The sequence below is a fragment of the Sciurus carolinensis genome, chromosome 14 (assembly GCF_902686445.1).
Source record: "Sciurus carolinensis chromosome 14, mSciCar1.2, whole genome shotgun sequence".
Lineage (NCBI taxonomy): Eukaryota > Metazoa > Chordata > Mammalia > Rodentia > Sciuridae > Sciurus > Sciurus carolinensis.
This window is the reverse complement of record NC_062226.1, coordinates 24,257,386-24,276,939: the sequence shown is the minus strand read 5'-3', so window position 1 is coordinate 24,276,939 and position 19,554 is coordinate 24,257,386. Positions and strand designations below refer to the sequence as shown.

Below are 19,554 nucleotides of genomic sequence, written 5' to 3'. Positions count from 1 at the left end.
TCCAAGGTTTCAAGTGTCAGTCTCCCCACGGATGGGGCAGTATAAAGCGGAACATCTACACAAGTTCAAACAGTCACCAATCAGGACAGAAAAACAGATCACAAAGTCAGACTAAAATCTGTTAATATGACTAACTCAACAGTGGGTAGCCTCAATATTAAATAATCATGGGAAAATATATTCTGAAAACAATGTCATAAGGAGATATTTCTTGATCTACTTTATTCTTTTTCACAAGGATAGTGCCAGTTGCCAGCAATACATCCAAAGATGTCTGCTGGAGAAGGCGTAGCAAACCAAATAAAGTCTCCCTAGCTTGCAAAGTCTCCCTGAACTAGGTTTCTGTCTCCATTACCAATGTGGAAGATACAGCTCCCTCTTGATCACTTCCAGCATCACTTCAGAAGGGCCTGGGGGTGGACCAGAAGTTTCTCTGCACCTGCCTAAATGGTAATAACCATAACTGGGGAGCAGGAATGAGCAATAAGAAATTTAGTTCACTCCTTTTCTTTTCCTACTTGGGCTTACCTGGACCAAAGATGTTCACTCCTATTACACATCATCCCAAACCATTTAGGAAACTACCAGTTTCTCCCTGAAAAGGTCCTTCTAGTCACAATTAACCAATGTCAGGAGCAGGAGACAGATGTACTCAGTACTTCTCAGGATGGGTACCCAGGCTACTAAAGGAAGATACACAGGATGCTTGTTTCCCTTACTTTCCAAGAAGTCTCTCATACTCAGAGCAAATGGCTCACTGGGTCTGTTTCTTCATCTGTAAAGTAAGTATGATACCAATCTCACCCGCTTGCTAAGATGACACGTATAAAGAGGCAATAGAACCTCATCCGTAAGACAGGAATAATGTTAATGTTTCTCTTCTCTCACAGGCCAAGAGGATATACAGAAGCTGTTTTCTAGGTGCTCCCGCTTGTTCCCCCCAAAACTCATGCTGAAATTTAAATACCATTGTAACAGTATCAAGAGGTGCCATATGATGAGGACCAACAGTATTGAGTTGCCAAGTGGGGCCTCAGCAAGCAGGCCCTCACCAGATGCTGGCACCCTGATATCAAACTTCCCAGCCTCCAGGACTTGGAGCCAGTAGAATTCCTGTTCACTATAAATACCCAGCCTGTGCTATTCTGTTATAGCAATATGAAAAGGACTAAGACACCAGGTTTCTACTGAGTGAGATTTGTGGAATTCAGGAGGCAGAGAAGCTAGGTCCTGAAGCTGTGATGCACCAACAGAGCCACCGTGGAAGAAGGAAGGAGCTGACAACTACGACTAGTGCAAGAAGGATCAGTAGTTGATAATTTTTCACCATGATTGTCGTTTACTGAAAGAGCCTGGGAAAGGCAAAAACACTGGGTTTAGAGTCAAGAATCTTGGCTTTAAATCTTAGCTCTACCTGTGTGACTGTGGGCAAGTTGATTAACCTCTGAAATTAAATGTCTCCACGGGCAAATGGACACCTACATTTTACAGAGTTTGATTTGCTTATTTTTTGTTTCGTTGGTTTTGGGGTTTTGGTTGGTAGGTTGGGTGGTGGGTGGATTTTTACAAAGAGCACAATTGAACAGAGTTCTCAGCCCATGGTAGTCACATAAACATTTCTCCCTGCATTTTACCTTGGACTTCCAGGCAATACCATGTAAAAGCTTCCTGGGTCCAAGAGAAAGTCACTGATTAAGGCCTCTGGGTTCAGATGAAACTACTGAAACTAACTCAGCAATGACCCGTAAGAATTTTCTGGAACTAGGAACCTAAATAAACTCTTGTTTTGAATGCTGATGAAATCCAGACAACTAATTTTGTGAGTCTAGTGAACCACAGACTACAAAAAGCTTCTACAACAGCCAAAGATTCAAAGATCAGAAGACGTAAAAGATACCTGCACAGGGGACTGGCACACAGGAGCAAGGCTGGCAGTGCCAGGAAGCCCTCCCGTACCTAACTGTACCTGCAGGAGGGAAGGAAGTATAAATACAGGAAAGAGCAGTCCCACTATGGACAAGGAAGGCCAAGTCCTGATTCATAAAGAAACAAGGTTCTAAAGGCATGAGGAAAAAAATTTAGAAAGTGAAAATATTTTATACTCATTTTATGATGAGCATTAAGACCAGAAGACCAGAAAAGGATTCCTGATCAAGAAGCAATCTAGAATGAGAGTAAAACAAAACAAGGAAAACCAAATCTGCTCTCAACATCTGCTCTGCATCCCTGTGATTTCCCTCCTTGTAATGGTCAAGAACACAAATACCATAAATCTGGTCTGCATGCCCACACAAGGCATGATATTCAGTTGGTTGAATCCAAGGATACAGAACTTAACAGAGATACAAAGGGCTGCCTCTACTTAATCAGCCCTGGGCACAAGCAATCAAAAAAGAAAGGCATCCCCAGCTGAGAGGTAAAGAGCAACCAGAGCTGCTTGAATCACTCACAACTAGGGAAAGGAAAAAGGAGAAAACCCACCCAAGAATCTGGCAACACTGCTAAGCTTTCTGCACTAGATGCCAAGGCAGGAAATTTATTTCCACTGGTCTGATATATAATCACAGAGTCCAACAGATTCTGAGCAGGAATACAGGCTTAAAACAGAAAACTTAAAAAGACAGCAAAATATAAAATAAAATCTTCCCTATTTTCCACTGTCAAAATATCTGATTAAGGTTTCTTCATTTCAGATAAAGTTCTGAACATATATTTATGGATACAAACTATCTTACAATTATCAGATATTATTCACTTACCAAATAATAGAATTTATTTTTTTAAAAAAAACCTTTATAAGGAAGCTGAACAAACACACCAGTGTGCCACAAATAGTCTTGTGATTAAAATAAAATGAAGATGTTAAGAACAATGCTATAGAAGTATATTCAGTGACAGAGAAAGCTGCTTATGATGTAAGTTTAAATTGTGGGTTACAGACAGGTAGACACACCTGTGACCCCTGGTATTTGGGAAGCTGACGCAGGAAGACTATAAATTTGCAGCCAGCCTGGGAAATACAGCAAGACCCTCTCTCAAAATTTTAAAAAGCGGTGGGGGTATAGCTCAGTAGCAGAGTATTTGCCTAGCATGAAAGAGGCTCTGGGTTCAATCCTCAGTACCCCAACAACAACAACAAATTAATTCAAAATGCATCAATGGCCTGCTGGGAGCGGTGGCAAAAGCCTATAATCCCAGTGGCTCAGGGGGGTCCTGAGTTCAAAACCAGCCTCAGCATATTAGTGAGGCCCTAAGCAACTCGGCGAGACCCTGTCTCTAAATAAAATACAAAAAAGGATTGGGGATGGAGCTCAGTGGTTGAACACCCCTGGGTTCAATCCCCAGTACCAAAAAAATGCATCAATGACCTAAATATAAGATAAAAATATAAAATTCTTATTGGAAAACACAGGGGTAGCACTGGGGTTGTGGCTCAGTGGTGGAGCACTTGCCTACCACATGTGAGGCACTGGATTCGATTTTCAGCACCACATAAATAAATAAAGGTATATATCCAACTACAACTAAAAATTTTTAAAAAACCATACTGGTAAATATTCATGAACTTGGATTTGGCAAAGCACAAGCAACAAAAGGAAAAATGGAAAAATTAGACTTTAAAAATAAAAATGTCAGGCTGGGGTTGTGGCTCAGTGATAGAGCACTTGCACGCATGAGGCCCTGGGTTCGATTATCAGCACTGTGTAAAAATAAAATAAAGGTATTGTGTCTGCCTACAACTAAAATATATATATATATTTTTTAAAAAAGTCTGCACATCAAAGGAGACTATCAAAAGAATAAGACAATCCTCAAAATGGAAGAAAATATTTTCAAATCATATATCTAGAAGTATCCAGAACTCCTAAGCCACCAGAAATCCACACCACAAAAGATACCACCTCACACCCACTATACTGGTCATTATAAAAAATGGAAAGTAGTGTTGGCAAGAATATGGAGAAACTGGAACCCTCATGCTTTGCTGGTGGGATGCACAATGGTGCAGCTGCTGTGGAAAATAGTTTGACAGTTCCTGAAAAAGTTAAACATAGAACTGCCATATGACCCAGTAATTCCAATCCTAGGTAAATACCCTAAAGAACTAAAAATGGTATACATGTATCAAAACACTACATGATACCCAGTTTATGGGTACAATTTTTATGTTTTTATGTATTTGTCAAACCATAAAAATAAAATTAAAATTCTAAAAAAAGGAATTTTAAAAAGTTGAAAATATTCAAACAAATTCTTATACATGAATATTCAGAGGAGCACTATTCAGAACAGAAAAAAACTGGAAACAACCCATTCATTCAGCAACTGATGAATGGATAAACAAAATGTGACATATACCTGAGATGGAATATTATTCAACTATGAAAAGTCTTAATATATGTATAGTTTCCTTTTGGAATGACGAAAATGTCTTGGAATTAGGAGAGCTAAGGGTTGCACAATATTGTGAAAGTCCTAAATGTCATTTTTAAATGGTTGACAGTTAATTGTATATTATATGCATTATATCTCAATAAAAAATACAAAAGAAGAGTCAGGTGTAGTAGCACATGCCTATAATCCCAGCAACTCAGGAGGCTGAGGCAAGAGGATCCAAGGTTGAGGCCAGCCTCAGCAACTTGGTGACATCCTATTTCAAATAAAAAAAATTAAAAAGGTTGCAGATATAGCTTAGTAGTAAAGCATCCCTAGGTTTGATCCCCAATAGTTGGTGGGGAGGGGGACAAAAAGAAGACAGTCTAAAAACCAAAAATATTTTAAATAAATTCATTTTCTGTTTGGAAACCACTACAGGTTTTTAAATAGATTTAAAACCACTTCATCATAGAATTTTTTAACAGTTATTCTCCAAAATTCATCAAGAACAATATCCACAGAATGCTCTATTTCTTACCAGCAGACTCTCTTCCATTCTGTTTTTCATAGAGGGTACCCACAGACATCAGAAACACAATAACCAGGAATACTGGAATTCTCCATGAGCCAGCCAGGGATGCTGAAAATTATTAAGAATTAACATTTTTAGTTAAATCAAATCATAGTACTTGTTCATAAAAGACAGTTTTGTTGACTGACAAAATAATTTAGTATACATGCTAACTACAAAATTATTTCACAAGGAAAAAAAACTTTTTGAAGGCCAACAAACAGATCACCTCTATTTCCTACTCTCAAAGGCCCCGGGTCTAAAGGATCGGGTTTGTGCCAACCTGTCCTTAATGGGCTGCCTAAGGAATCCAGTCCATTCTAAAGACCAACCCAAACTCAACCACACACCTGACCCCAAAATGAGCAGAGCCACATGGACATACTGGCCTGCCTCCCCCTTCTCCCTTCCTCAAATTCAAAACAAGTCACATGGAACCGTTCATTGATCTTACAGATAAACTCAAGCATCCCAACTCCAGGAAGCTAGAGAATGCTGCTTTGTTCAGCATCTGATTCTAAGCGGAGATGTTTGCAATCTGGTTTTTGTTGTTGTTGTTGTTGTGTATAAGAAGTAGCTCTAAAAATTAATTTAGGCTATCTGCTGCTCTGGATTACTGAATTCTGTTTTAAAATTAGAACTTAATATTCCCATCAACTCAGACTTGAAAATAGAAGTCCCAACCATATGCATCATGCTGGAAAAAAAAAAAAAGAAATCACTCAACCACATCCTAGCAACCCCCCAGATAACAGTGGGTGGTTCCACACAACAGGGAACTCACTACGCAGAGCAGCCCTGACACCTGATGGTCCCTATGGGGAACAAGAACTTTCTCTGAAGCTACTCAGCTCTGAACCTCTCCCTCATGGTTATAGAGATCTGCTTAAACCACTCTTTCACAGGACAGAAAGCCCTTTGAATATTAGAGACAGGCCTTCATATTGCATATCCTTACCTCCACCTCCTCCCGGCCCCTCCCGGCCCAGTTCCCTCCTCTGGTCTTCAATCCTTCAGTGCATGATACACCAGGCCTCCCACAGTGCTTGACTGAGGATCTGCATGCTAAGTGTGACACTCAACGAAATGACACAACAGTCCGGAGCATTCTACTTTTTAAGATTATACTTACTTTTAAAGGACTTTAATGAAATAATTAAAAGATTGATATTTTAAAAGCATATCATTTTCATTAAAGATTAATAAAAAAAACTAAAGTATAACACTTTCTAAAGATTAAAGAATTTTAAATGCAACACATACCACTAAAAAGAATCCACTTTCATTCACACAGTCTCTGTTGACCTTAAGCTAGACATTTTTTTCTTTTCTCCAAAAAGAGGGACCCACCTAGATGAAAAAGCAATATGATCCAGACAGGAATTGAAATCGCTCTCAAGTAGCGTTCAGTGCTTGCGTTCCACTTGAATGAAACAGTCAACACATAGCCAACTACCAACGTCCAGATCTTAAATAAATGAAATATAGACAACTGTAAGATACATATACATGAAAATGAGCATACAATTATACATCTGTAAGCATCGGTATCATATGAGTGCTCTGCACACAGGACAGAGAAGTTTCATCCCTACGTCCTCCCCTCCTGTTTAGATAAATTGTTCCGAAATAAACAGGCATTTAAAATTTCATGTAGTAATATTTAAATATGCACTTAACAAAAATAAAAACTATATTGTTTTAACTTAAGACATGCTAAAGTTCAGAACCCGTTTTATGTATAAAAGCACTTAAGGTAAAATATTCAATAAATACACCATGGATTTAAATTGTAACCTAAATCTTGTGGAATTCCTAGTTTTCAACATTGATTAATGTTTTGAAAATAAATGAAAAGGGGGAAAAAAAGGAAGAAAAAAGATTTCTAAAAAGAATCAGGTTAAAACGATTCTATTCCAGTCTATGCTGATTTTTTTTTTAAAGGCCATCAGACAGATGTCACTGTGAAAGGACTTAGGCAAGCAGCTGAGGTGTGTGACCCTCTGAGATCATCTGGGTAACAGAGGGTTAGAACCTAGCTCAGAGTCAGGAGCACCAGCTGAAAAAGTGCACCTGAAAACATAACTAGTGAAAGAAATTGCAAGACTTGAAAGCAGAAGAACCAGCCTGTGTCTCCCCACCTCTCTACTCCGAAGCTATTTATAACTAGGCCTCAAGAAGCATCACAATACACCAGTGTGGCCTACATAGAAACCTGTATTTTCATAGAGCATTTATAAAAGATGGAAGAAATACATACTCCAGAACCAATTTGAACACCAAGAATTTAGTCTAAGAATGTAAAATTCAAGTTTGACATGAACCTTGGAAAAAAGAAAGCAAACTAAAACAGAAAAAGAACATCCAGATATAATTCAGAGCATAAGAACTAATAGTATTGTTACAAGACAGAAAAAGAACCCATCCCCTACATTATTTCGGTCACACCTACCAATAAAAATAATCTTCAGGTCTTAAAATGGTTTGTAGCTTCTGACTATTTATTAGCCTATTTATTAAGGACCATATTAGTATCAGGTAAAGTGATTGTCTCAATGAATTCTGCACTACCAAACTGCATTAAGAATAAAATTCAGGCTGAGAAAGGAAACAAATTATAGCATATGTGATACACATACAGCTGGGAGCAAAAACAAGCTTAGAAAAGAAAATAGAATATCAAGATTGATAGCTGTTTTCAAACAGCTGGAAAAATGTCACAGGGAAAAGGGCTGAGATTTAATTTTCTGTGGTTCTGAAGCAGAAATTGTAAGTGGAAATTAGGAAACAACACATTTCAGCTTAATATGAGAATAAAGTTTTCTAACAAATGATAGCTCTCTAAAAAGAGAATAAGTTATGTTTGAACAACTGCTGAACCTAATTTGAGAATGACAAGGTAGGAAAGTCTGCCCTCAGCAAGAAGGTATATGCTTTAAGTCTATGATTCTTTTAAACCAATTCCCAAGAGGTTTCTGTTTCTTGCCCGCACTTATAAGGAATCAGTATTACTAGCAGGGAAAGCAAAAACAAGAGACTGCATACTTCAGATATTTTAAGGAGAAACTTATGATCTAGAAGTATTTTCATTCAGCAAATACCTCATTTTAGTTAAAATAACTAGTTATTAAACATACTCCCAATTACACTTTTGGAAATGTCTGAATACTCTGCAGATAAATATCAAAATATTCACTATTCCAGTTTACAATGTAAAAAACTGGTAACAACCTACAATGTCATTTAATAGTGGACTGTTTAAACAATGGTATCTCCAAAAATGAATAATTACTCAGACTTTCAAAGGCAAGATGAATATCTATATTTAAAAGCACAGTATAAATTTATGCATCTGTAAATTTATAAATGGTGAAAATACACTCAACACAAAAATGTTAAATAGCTATCTCTGAATGGTTGGATTTCAAGGGGTACTTTTTCTATTTTTTAAAAATATTTTTTAGATGTTGATAGACCATTATTTTATTCATTTATTTATATATGGTGCTGAAAGTCGAACCCAGTGCCTCACACGTTAGGCAAGCACTCTACCACTGAGCCACAGATCCAGCCCCTCTATTTTTTTTTTTAATAGTCTTTAGTTGTCAGTGGATCTTTACTTATTTATATGTGTGCTGAGAATCGAACCCAGGGCATCACACATGCCAGGAAAGTGCTCTACCACTGAGCCACGACCCCAGCCCAAGGGGACTGCTTCTTTATCCTTTATTTTTTTTCCACAAATACTGAATGAATTTTATCCTATGAGTATATAATACACTTGTAAATAGAAAAAGAAATGTAATTTAAAAAAAAAAAAAACAACTCTTTGGTTTATGGATTTTTGAAAATATTTTTAAGTGCTTCCTCAGAACAGACTCACAAAAGTGCAAGGCAAGTAGCCCACATCTGTAATCCCAAGTGACTCAGAGGCTGAGGCAGGAGGATCAAAAGTTCGAGGTCAACCTCGGCAATTTAGCGAGGCCCTAAGCTACTCAGTGAGACCTTGTCTCCAAAAAAAATACAAAAAAGGGCTGGGGATGTGGCTCAGTGGTTAAGCACCCCTGGGTTAAATCCCTACTACCAAAAAAAAAAAGATTAACAGAAGTAATATTATTAGTCCAAAAGATATGGCCATTATAAAAAAACTAGTTTATATTAAACATTGATTCTACAATTACTTAAAATGTTTATCAGAATATTCTAATACAAACTCAGAACTAAGACAATCTGTCAGAAACACTTTCTAAAAGTCATTCGGGGTGGGGGGGAAAGCATTTATACTACAGCAGTATTAGAAAGAAAGAAGTCTGGGGCTGGGGAGATAGCTCAGTCTGTAGAGTGCTTGCCTTGTAAGCACAAGGCCCTGGGTTCGATCCCCAGTACCCAAAAAAAAAAAAGAAGTCTATATAAGTACTAAAGAGGAAAGAAGTCCACAATACTAGGATAAACAAAAGAAAAGGGCAGAAATACATGTATGACATTCACTTTGTTTAAAAAATCCCTAAATTTTGTATCTTCACACAGGCACAGATATAAATTTAAAAGGCTGTACATCAGCTAACAGCAGCAACATCTGTACTGGGATGCAGCAAAGAAAAGGGATCATTTACCAATAAACTTCTAGGCTATTTAAATTGTTTTTTAACACATTTTTCTTGAGCATGTTTTACTTGAGTCACTAATTTTTTTTAAATACCAGTGAAAATGAGTATTTATTCACAATTGATACACAATTTTGTTTTGTTTTGTTTCATTGTTTTTGCAGTGCTGCGGATCTAACCAGGGTCCTGTGCATGCCAGGCCAAGGGCTCTAGCACTGAGCCACCTTCCCAGTCACCAGAGTTCCTCATCTCAGACCCCTTACAAGTTTTTTTATTCCTAAACCTTCACTAACACAGAAGTCTGAGGTCAACAAGTCAACTTTAGATATATTTAGCCTGTAAGCAAATCTGTTCATGCATGAATTTTCACCCAAGCATAAATCAATGAGCCAACTAGATAAGAGGGCACACATTCCCAAATTTATTTTCTTCAATACTATGTCTCCTTTTCAAAATACATAGTCCACAGTCATTTTCAGTGCTAATGTGCAGATACTACCTCAGCTGCATAAAAATTGACAAAATTTATTTAGCACTTGAAGTAAAGCAAACTAATAAGCAATCACATTTTCTTTTCATTTGTCATGATAAACCACATGATCCTAGCTAAACAGCATATAACGTTCATAAAATATTAAGTAGAGATTCCTTTTAGACTATGTCTCCATGCTATTTATTGTCATCTGGGCATCAACTAGAAAACCTGGCTTGCTTCAGTTGTGTATTTTTGCAGAACACTTCCCTAAGTCTTTCTCTGAGACAATAAAACAACAAGTCTCAAGTTATGATGCCACAGCCCTAATCAGAGTCAGGATCAGTAATTGCTTTAGGTACCTCATTCTCCTTTAAAATTCCCATTTGTGAACTACTCTTTTTGTCATATGGAAACTTTTAAAGAGTCAAGAATTTTTATGATCAATGTCTTTAACTGAAAGAACTAAGCTCTGGAAATTTCTTCACTGCTACCAGGTAAGCAGAAACAAACCTAGAGAGGGTTTAGAAGTGGAATGGAGCAGACCCAATAACCTGCTAACATGCTGTTCCTAAGGGCCTCTCGCAATCTGTAGGATGGAACATCAAAGAAACTTACATACACCATCCAAGCCCATTGTCACTTTACACAACCAGGGTTGAGTGACCCAGAGAAGGGCCCTCATCTGCAAGGCAAGTCCACCTCCTTTTTTTTTTTTTTTTCTTTTTTTTTTTTTTTTTTTATTAAGATGAAAACAATGGGAACAGAACCCAAGAAGAAAACAAATCTATTACCACTGCGAAACTACAAATGGTCTTCGATTTTTTTTTTTTTTTTTTATGTACTGGGGATTAAACCCACTCTTTTTTTGAGACAGGGTCTAGCTAAATTGCTTAAGGCCCAAGTTGCTGAAATTGGCCTCAAAACTGTCATCCTCATGCCTCAGTCTCTGCAATTGCTGGGATTACAAGCATATGCCACTGTGTCTGGCTCAGTCTTCAAATTTTTTAATAAATTTGAACTAAGAGGGAAAGGAGATCAGAATACTCCCAGGAGAGAAAAAGGGTGAGGCCGGGTGCAGGGGTACACGCCTGTAATCCCAGCAGCTCGGGAGGCTGAGGCAAGAGGATCTTGAGTTCAAAACCAGCCTCAGCAACTTAGGGAGGTCCTAAGCAACTTAGCAAAACCCTGTTTCAAAATAAAATATTAAAAATTGGGCTGGGGAAGACCTCAATGTTTAAGAGCCCATGAGTCCAATCCCAGTAGCAAAAAAAGAAAAAAGATAAAAAGAAACCTGTGAAGCAAGTGAGGTCATCAGTATTTCAGACTTATCTTGCACAACTCCACACCATGTGAGAGGTCAAGGACTGAGCCACATGTCAGTTTCATGCAACAAATGACTTTTTGGGGGTAGAGGGTTGCTGGGAACCCAGGGCCTTGTGCATGCTAAGCAAGTGCTCTACCACTGAGCTACCATATTTTACCACATAATCATCACCAGCACATTAAAACAACATATCCATAAGTATTCCATGGATCCTAATTTGCAGCAAAGAGAGTTTAGTAAAAAATGATTTTTAAGTAATACCAGCACAAATTTTTTATTTTTTAAAAAAGCTTCACATAATGGTCACACCCCACTTTTTGCCAAAAGAAAAAAGAAAAAAACTCGGCATAAAATCACGAGGTTTATGCGGTGAAATACAGTCTATCCCCAGTCCAATTATTTTTTAAGCATTACGGTATCAGTGCCAGGGCAATATTCTAATATATTTGAAATTACTTAAAGGAATTACTCATAACATAATGGATTAATTAGTCTTTCACCTGTAAGCAGAATGGAGTGTTAGGAAACTGGAGTCAACAGTTGAAGTGATCCAAAGTGAGGTAAAGAGGAACCGAACTACAAAGATAAACTGTGACAAAGAAAAAAACGGGCACTAAGGACACCACAAAGGAAAACTGTATAGGACCTGCAAAGACTGCACAGATAAAAGGACACAACAGAGAAAGAACGACTAAGGTTTCCAGGTAGCCAGGATCCCAGGACCTTTGGGAGAACAGCTGTGGTTAATCCCATCCTTTTATTCTTTGATATTTTTCCTGATAACTACAGTCAATTTACATTTTAAAAAGTTAAACTAAAAAACCTTTTTTAACCACAATGCATTGGGAGAAACTTTTTAAAATCCTTACTGAAGGTTACTAGAATTTTGGTGAAAGCAATTCACCTGCTGGTAGGTCCAAAGAATGCCATTTACCGATAGCATGAACAAATCAACCTCTAAATTCCTTCCTCCCACCTCACAGGACTGAGAACGAAATTACAACCACGAAAAAAACCTAATCCAGTACCTGGCACATGGTAAATGTTCAAACCTTGGATTTTTTTTTTTTTTTTTAACATTTTCTTTTTTTAGTTGTAGGTGAACACAACACCTTTATTTTATTTTTATGTTGCACTGCAGATCAAACCCAGGGCCTCAAGCATGCTAGGTGAGTGCTCCACCATCAAGCCACAACCCCAGTCCCAAACCTTGGATCTTAAATGTATGAAACGTCATCTCACCAAAATGTGGATTAGCCCAAACACGGTAACTTTTCTCTCCACCTCTCTTATCTATTCCTTTCTTCAGCAGCAGGCTCACATTTACAGAAGATGTCTAGAAGCATAAAGGCTGCTGTTCTGTAACAGGCAGTCCTGCTTAGGCTCACAAAACCAAACCGCTCGGACAATGAGATAGAAGAGTTACAGAGAGGGCCCCTGCCTGGTCACATAGCCTCTTGCTTCAAGTTAGGCCTTAATCAGCACTTTGTGCTCCAAGCCTGTTTCTCTCAAATTCAGGTCAACTCTGAGGCCCTATTCTCAAATGTAGACCTACTCACTTTTTAGCTCATCGATACTATTCCTTTATAGGTTTGCTGGTTTTTAACTCCCTTCTCCCTTGCTCCCACCACTGCGGACAAATGACTGACTTATGTTAGCTCAGTGGCTGAGCACATGTTTAGCATGTAAAGGCCCTGGTTCAATCCTCATACCACACCCCTCACCAAAAAAAAAAAATTTAACAAGTGTGAGCTTCCTCCCTCCAACCCCCAGTCTAATCTATCTTGGCCCTTCCTTGCCACTCACCACACAAGTAAAATGCAAACATGAGGGTTTATTTTCAGTATAAAGATATTCAAAACTACGTACATCGAACTGCAGATGCTTCTTCCCAGGTATTCACTTTCTCAACTCTTTCCACTGAGTTGAGTGTCTGAGAGGGACTGGCCTTTGCCTCACTTTCCCCCAACTGTGCCACCTTACCTACGAACTCAACTTCTTGCTCCAGTTGAAAATACTTACTATTCATGTATGACAGAACTTTGTTCCTAATTTCTTACAGTTTGGATGAATATGCTACTTGGGCAGTATCAACAGTCAAAAATGTTAGCAGAATCTGTAAATGTGTCTGATGTGAACAGTACTGAATTTCTTGAGGACAACAAGCATCCCATACACCTCACAGGCACACAGTAGTCTCCCTTTTATATGAGGCATGCAATCCACTTAACTGTACCGTGAAACAAGATAAAAGAGCACTGAACTGTGCTCCATAAAAACAAACCACAGGGCGGGTGGTGTAGCTCAGTGGTAGAGCACTAGCATGCTCGAGGCCCTGGGCTCAATTCCCAGCATTAAAAAAAAAAACACTGTGACTTCTGAGCCTGTGGCCCATAACTGGTGGGTGACCAACATTTATCTGCGTATACTAACTCCACTCGAGTATGCTCACATATGGGGCTCCAGTAGAGTGTGTGTTTAGCATGCAAAGTCCTGGGTTCAATCCACAGCAACAGAAACAACAAAAAAGATAATCTCATATAAATATACATGCGCCTTGCAGTCAGAGCTTGCATCTTACCCCTTTTTTTAAAAATCCTTCACAAAGGACAGGGCCTAACATCACGCTTAATGGAACCGAGAGATGGTATGTATCCATAAGCAAGAGTGGACAGTGTTCTGGGCTCAACCACCCTACCAAAGACCTCGGGCAATTCAAAACCCTGCTTATCAGATAGGTGGAATTATTTCGCAACTTAACTATGTTAAGATACGTTGAACTTTATTTCACTGACAAAAGTGAACCAAATTCTTTAAATGGGTTTTGTGTGCGGGCTTTTGATGTTCTTTTGTTATTGCTCATGGGGCTGGGGAAAGAACCCCAGACCTCCAGTATGGTAAGCACCCTGTACCGCTGAGCTACAGCCCCAAGCCCTCCAGTAAAGATCAACATTCTTAACATTCTGAAGCATCAACTATTCACTTGTTTTCAACAGTTTCCAGTAAAAATGTGGATAAACCGGCCAACAATAGACTGAGCTGGAAAATGTGTTAAAAGGTTATCTTCGAAACTCCAGTTCTAAGGCTCCCTGGTTTTTTAAGAGTAAACTGGGAGTGATCCAAGCATCACAAATCTACCTCCTTCACCCAGCAGGACGAGATGTCCTGAAGAAGTTCCCAAGAAGTAGAGTGTGGAAAGGCTCGGGCGCAAAACACCTAGTGCCTCGCACACACTATATTAAAATAATCTGAATTGAGAGGCAGCACCTGGCCGTGAAGAAAGTTTTGTTTTAGGACTTAAGAAAACTGAGTTAGCCAGTCCTTTCTTTGTCCTTAACTGGCCCTGGTCTGGTAAGAAGTCACCTCTCCTATCTGTAGGATAGCAAACTGAACTCCAAACTCTAGGATCCCTTCCAACTCTGACACCCAGACGTGCACAACTGAGAGTGGTCAAAGCAGCCAGCCCTCCCTCTCCAACCAGAAGGAAAATTAAGCACGGGCTGAGGCCTCCGCTCGCAAAGTGCAACAGCGCTTCTCAGCCAGGACACTATACCCCCTGGGATGTTGCAAATCGCACCCGCCTCTCCTTCGGAGGAAACGAGCCAAGTTCCTCAGGTGTCGCTAGGCAGGAGGCACGGACACCACTGCAGCACCTTTGGTCGCCCTTTCGCAACGAGTTGGAACTGCAGGGTTGCGCCCCAGCAAGTGAGGGTGCGCGGAGGGGCGAGCCGCCTAGGGGGACCGGCCGGCCGCTCGCTCACTCACTCACCCACAGGCTGCTGAAGTAGTCCAGCCCGCGGCAGATGAGCTCGCCCGCGTGGGCCAGCAGCACCTGCACACCCAGGTAGCTGCCGAGGCAGTAGAGGCCGTAGAGCAGCGGGCCGCCCGCGCCCAGCAGCAGCAGCAGGCGGCGGCGGCGCAGCGCCTGCTCGCCCAGGGCCTCCACGCCGTAGTCGGCGAAGCAGAGCGGCAGCAGCAGCGCGGCCAGCACGATGGGCGTGTGCGCGCGGTGCAGCCGCTGCAGCCAGTGGCGGCCCAGGCGCGTCAGCGAGCTCTTGAAGGGGTGCAGGAAGGTGCCGCACAGCACGGCCCACAGCAGCGGCCGCAGGAAGGCCTCCAGGATGAAGTAGACCAGCACGGCGGCGCCGCAGCACAGGCAGACGAACAACACGGCCCCGGTGTTGTAGAAGGCCTGCTTGATGGGCTTGTCGAAGCGCAGCGCCAGCGCCGCGGTCCGCGGGGTCTCGCCGACTCCGCCGCCGCCCGACCCGGCGGCGCGCGGGGCCCGGTGGTCCTGACGGGGCGAGTCCCGCGGGCCGGGCACCTCGGCAGAGCCGCCTCGGTCGGCCATCGCGCCTCTGACCCCGCGGCCCAGAGGCGGAGCCGAAAGCAGGCGGGGAGCGCGGGCGGGCGCGGGGCGGCGCCGCGCGGCCTTGTGGGAGCCGTAGTTCCGGCGGTGCCGCGAGCGCGCGCCTGGGAAACTACGACTCCCAGGGCGCCCGGCGAGCGCGCCGCCCCGCGCGGGATCCCGGCAGGTCGAGGTAACCAGTTCCGAAATCCCAGGAAAACACTAAAAAGCGCTCTCCCCTCCTCAGTTGATGTCCACTGCGTAGGCAGGGTCCCAGAAAAGGCGCCATGTACAGAGACAGAAAACCCTTGGGGAGTACTTGCATATGACCGCAGTCCAGACTCTGTTTTGCTGATTTAATACACGCTGCTAAAGTGTTCTCTGTTACCTCGTGTACATATATCACGGCCTGACTGATGTGATCCTGCAATATGTAAAATCGGAAAAATGGGAGATTACACCCTATTTATGTCTGAGCTATCAAAATGTATAAATGCAGTCTACTGTCATGTACAACAAATTAGAACAAATAAAATTTAAAAAATTTAAAAAACAAAAGTGTTCACTCTGGTGTATTTGGCAAGATTTTAAATAGCAATTACCAAGTGGCAGACCTTCTAAGTGCCTCACTCCCTATTAACTCTTTTTATCCTTAACCCTTCAAAAGAAGGTGTTATCCTCATTTTGCACACAGGAAAACTGAGGCACAAGGAACCAAGTACCCGGCTAAGGTCACGCAGCTACCTAGCAGAAGAGGCGGCAAACTCTGAATCCTCCATCTGTAACTCGTTATCATCTATGCTAACTGGTCTGACCGGGGAATACGGTGGTAATTTTTAAAGCTCCTCAATGCACTGTAATGCACACTCCCTCTTGACAACCACGTGTGCAGGTATCAGTGCTACCAAACACTGGAATCTTTTGACTCCATGAGGATGCAAATGAAATCAAATCTGGCAAGCCAATATGCAGGTAAGCATCTTATTGGGGCTTCCATTTAGGAAGGGAGACAGCCCCTACAAGATGTCAGACTGGCTCCCTGAACAAAAGGGAGCTGGTTTTATTGGTTATTTGCAAGGGGTGGGATGTTAATTGGCGGCAGGTGTACTCAGCTCCAGCATTTTGCCCTGTGCTAAAGACAAACTGACTGCTCCTGTTCAAGAGGACACGCACAGGGCACGCTGACCTTAGATGCAAAATTGACACTGAATTGAAGGTAGCACACATCAAGCTTCCTTATGGGCTTCTACTGGGGCATAAGCCAAGACCAAGGGATGCATTTATCCTTTGTCCCTGTGGTGGTCCCTGTCTCATCAGTATGGGAGCAGTCTTAACTTCAAAGTGGTCTACATGAAAATCTTAAACTGCCATTGTTTCTTTTTGGGACCTGGTGTGGGGTGTTAAGCCTCCAAACTCAATGTCTCCTCTGTCATATGGGAATGATAATAATAGAAGCTCTTGCCACAGGGATGTTGTGAAAAAGAGGAAGCTCTGGGCAGTGCAGGGTGCTTCTGCTCTGTTGCAAAAGTGCTGGAATCCAAGCCTTCTAGCTACAAAAATACCCTAAAAATAGGACTTTTAGCTTTAAAATTTAGGAATGAAAACCTTTACTGAACAATTAATATGTGAATGTTCAAACCCTGCAAGTTATTCCTTTCCTGTTTTTAACATGTCTTAATGTGAATTTCAACATAAGTTTTGTTTCTCTTCTAAAGTAAAACAGTTTTCAGGCAAATAGACTTGCTTACCAAATCTTGGGGATAAAGGGATTTGGTAAAAGAAGCAAAAGGCAGAGTAATTCTTTAGCATCTCATTTAGCACCTTCAGGTCACAGTTTTTCTATCTGTCTTTGGAGTTTGACTCAGTGAATGTTTCCTTCAGTTGCTCCTGTGGTTTGCTCTGCTGCTTAACTACTGTGTTCAGGCCTTCTTAGATCATGATCACAAATTATGGTCATATTAGCTTTCGGTGCCCATTTTCACCAATTCAAGGTCCTCCCTCCCAAAAAGTCCTGAGTCATTTCTAAGGGGTCCCACAGGGAATGCCTCACATGTGCTCAGAGACATAAATCACCACCAGCCATCTGTGTCACCCTGCTGCCCAACAGAGCCGAGTCCAGTGCCCATCATAGATTGCAGTGTCTTTGTCACTGTCCCCACACATCTAATCTGCTGGTGACAAAGTAGAGCTGGGTTCCATTCAGAGTTGAAGAATTCCTTCTCCCTAACTGCCAAATCTGTACCCTTTTGTCACCCAAACCCTAAACCAGGTCTCTTTTGTGCCCCATGTATTATAAATCCTCTAGTGAATAATCTCTCCCATGCCTGCTCTGTTGTTTTCTAACCAAATGGCCTGTGAGGGAAAAAGATCAAACCATTCCCCGTCCTGCTCCAACCAGACGCTACCACCAGTTACTAAAGGAGAGCTCTTACATAGTAAAAGTTTTATCAGTGAATACAGACAAACCGAATAGGACAAGGGGTGTTAATTTTGCCTAAATCGTATTGGGGCCCCAGTTAATCAAATCAAAAATGCCCTGTCCCAGCATTCTGTTTCCAAGTCTCAATGAAAAGCAAAATTGCTGAATGTTTCAAAATCATGCTAACGGGGCCTGGGGACATAGCTCAGTGGTAAAGTGCTTGCCTAGCATGTGTGAGGCCCCGGGTTCCATCCTCAGCACTGAAAACAAAAATGTACTAATGGCCCAAGCAATAGATCTGACAGGTGTCAGGCAGCATTCTAGCCAGGAATGGAACTTTGAGCAGAAATGAAGGTTAAAGCACTACAAACTAACTGGACGAGCACGTGCATGGCCTGACACAGGCGGGATTCCCACAGGCTTTGGCTCACCCCTCCAGCGGTCATGCGCTCCACACTGAAGTCAAAGTCAGCAGTGTAGGCACCTGTCTCCCTACAAGGCTCCTAGAGAACAAGGACTGGATTTGCCTCATCTCTGGGTTCCCAGCAACTGACACAGCATAGGACATTCATAATAAAGATCAGGAGCTCCCTAAAGTTGGCTGAGAATGAATGAGTGCTATCCTTTCCCAAAAGCCCACTTGTGCTTTCTGCAAGAAATGGTATTGAAACCCTGGAGATGTTTCCACTGAGCATCAACCATGTGGTTGAAAGCAGAGAAAAACTACTGTGATACAGGAGCTAACAACTGAATTCGAGAGGGGACCTAGAGTCCATTCAAATCTCTAGCTCATAGGGCAGCTGCTTTTAGGTGTCTCCTCCAAAGTGCCAGGCTGCTTGGGCTCCCTTCTCTGGTCCCACGTGGCGACTCATTCTGAAGATCTCATGAAAGAATGGCCCCCCGGGGGCACCCAGAATATGGTGGAGGTAAAATAGATGCTGACCCTGGAGACCAGACTGCCCTCTGCCTTCCTGTTGGATGAATCAATGAATTTTCTCATCATTTAAGTCTCTTTGGAGTAGGTTTTTCATTATTTGCAGGAGAAAGCTTCCTGGTTTATAAGATCGGTTGCTATAAAGATGAATGAGAACACATACATAAAGCAGCAACACAGTGCTAGGACATGGTAACAACCCAAGAGTGGCTTGGTTTGTCCCACAGAAGCCAAAAGGCATCTCTTAGTAAATGTCCACAGACTCCAGAGGTCTAAAGATAACAGTTCCAGAGGTGTAACAAACACAGGCAGAGAGAGGATTCTCCATGTGTTTCTACAACCTTTCCTAAAGTACTATGGGTACTATGCTAAGTACCCACTTGGTACAAAGTCCAGAACTTACAATGTTGAGTGTCATATATATAAAGTAGTATGTACAGTGCAGAAAGAAACTACATGAAAATGTCATCAGACAGACGTGCATTCACATTCCAAATCTGCC

The 19,554-nt window shown here is 41.5% G+C and overlaps 1 protein-coding gene across 2 annotated transcripts in view; it reads right to left on the bottom strand.

Moving 5' to 3' along the window:
- Tmem245 (transmembrane protein 245) overlaps positions 1-15,712 on the bottom strand; it is an 85,983-nt gene extending 70,271 nt beyond the window's left edge. For both annotated transcript variants that reach the window (XM_047524467.1, XM_047524468.1), the window contains exons 1-3: positions 15,121-15,712; positions 6,299-6,416; positions 4,916-5,017 (exon numbers count right to left, since the gene is read on the bottom strand). In XM_047524467.1, coding sequence (XP_047380423.1) covers positions 4,916-5,017; positions 6,299-6,416; positions 15,121-15,702 — 802 coding nt within the window. In that variant the 5' untranslated portion in view covers positions 15,703-15,712. The remainder of the gene's footprint in view (positions 1-4,915; positions 5,018-6,298; positions 6,417-15,120) is intronic.
- Between the last annotated feature and the right edge of the window lie 3,842 nt (positions 15,713-19,554).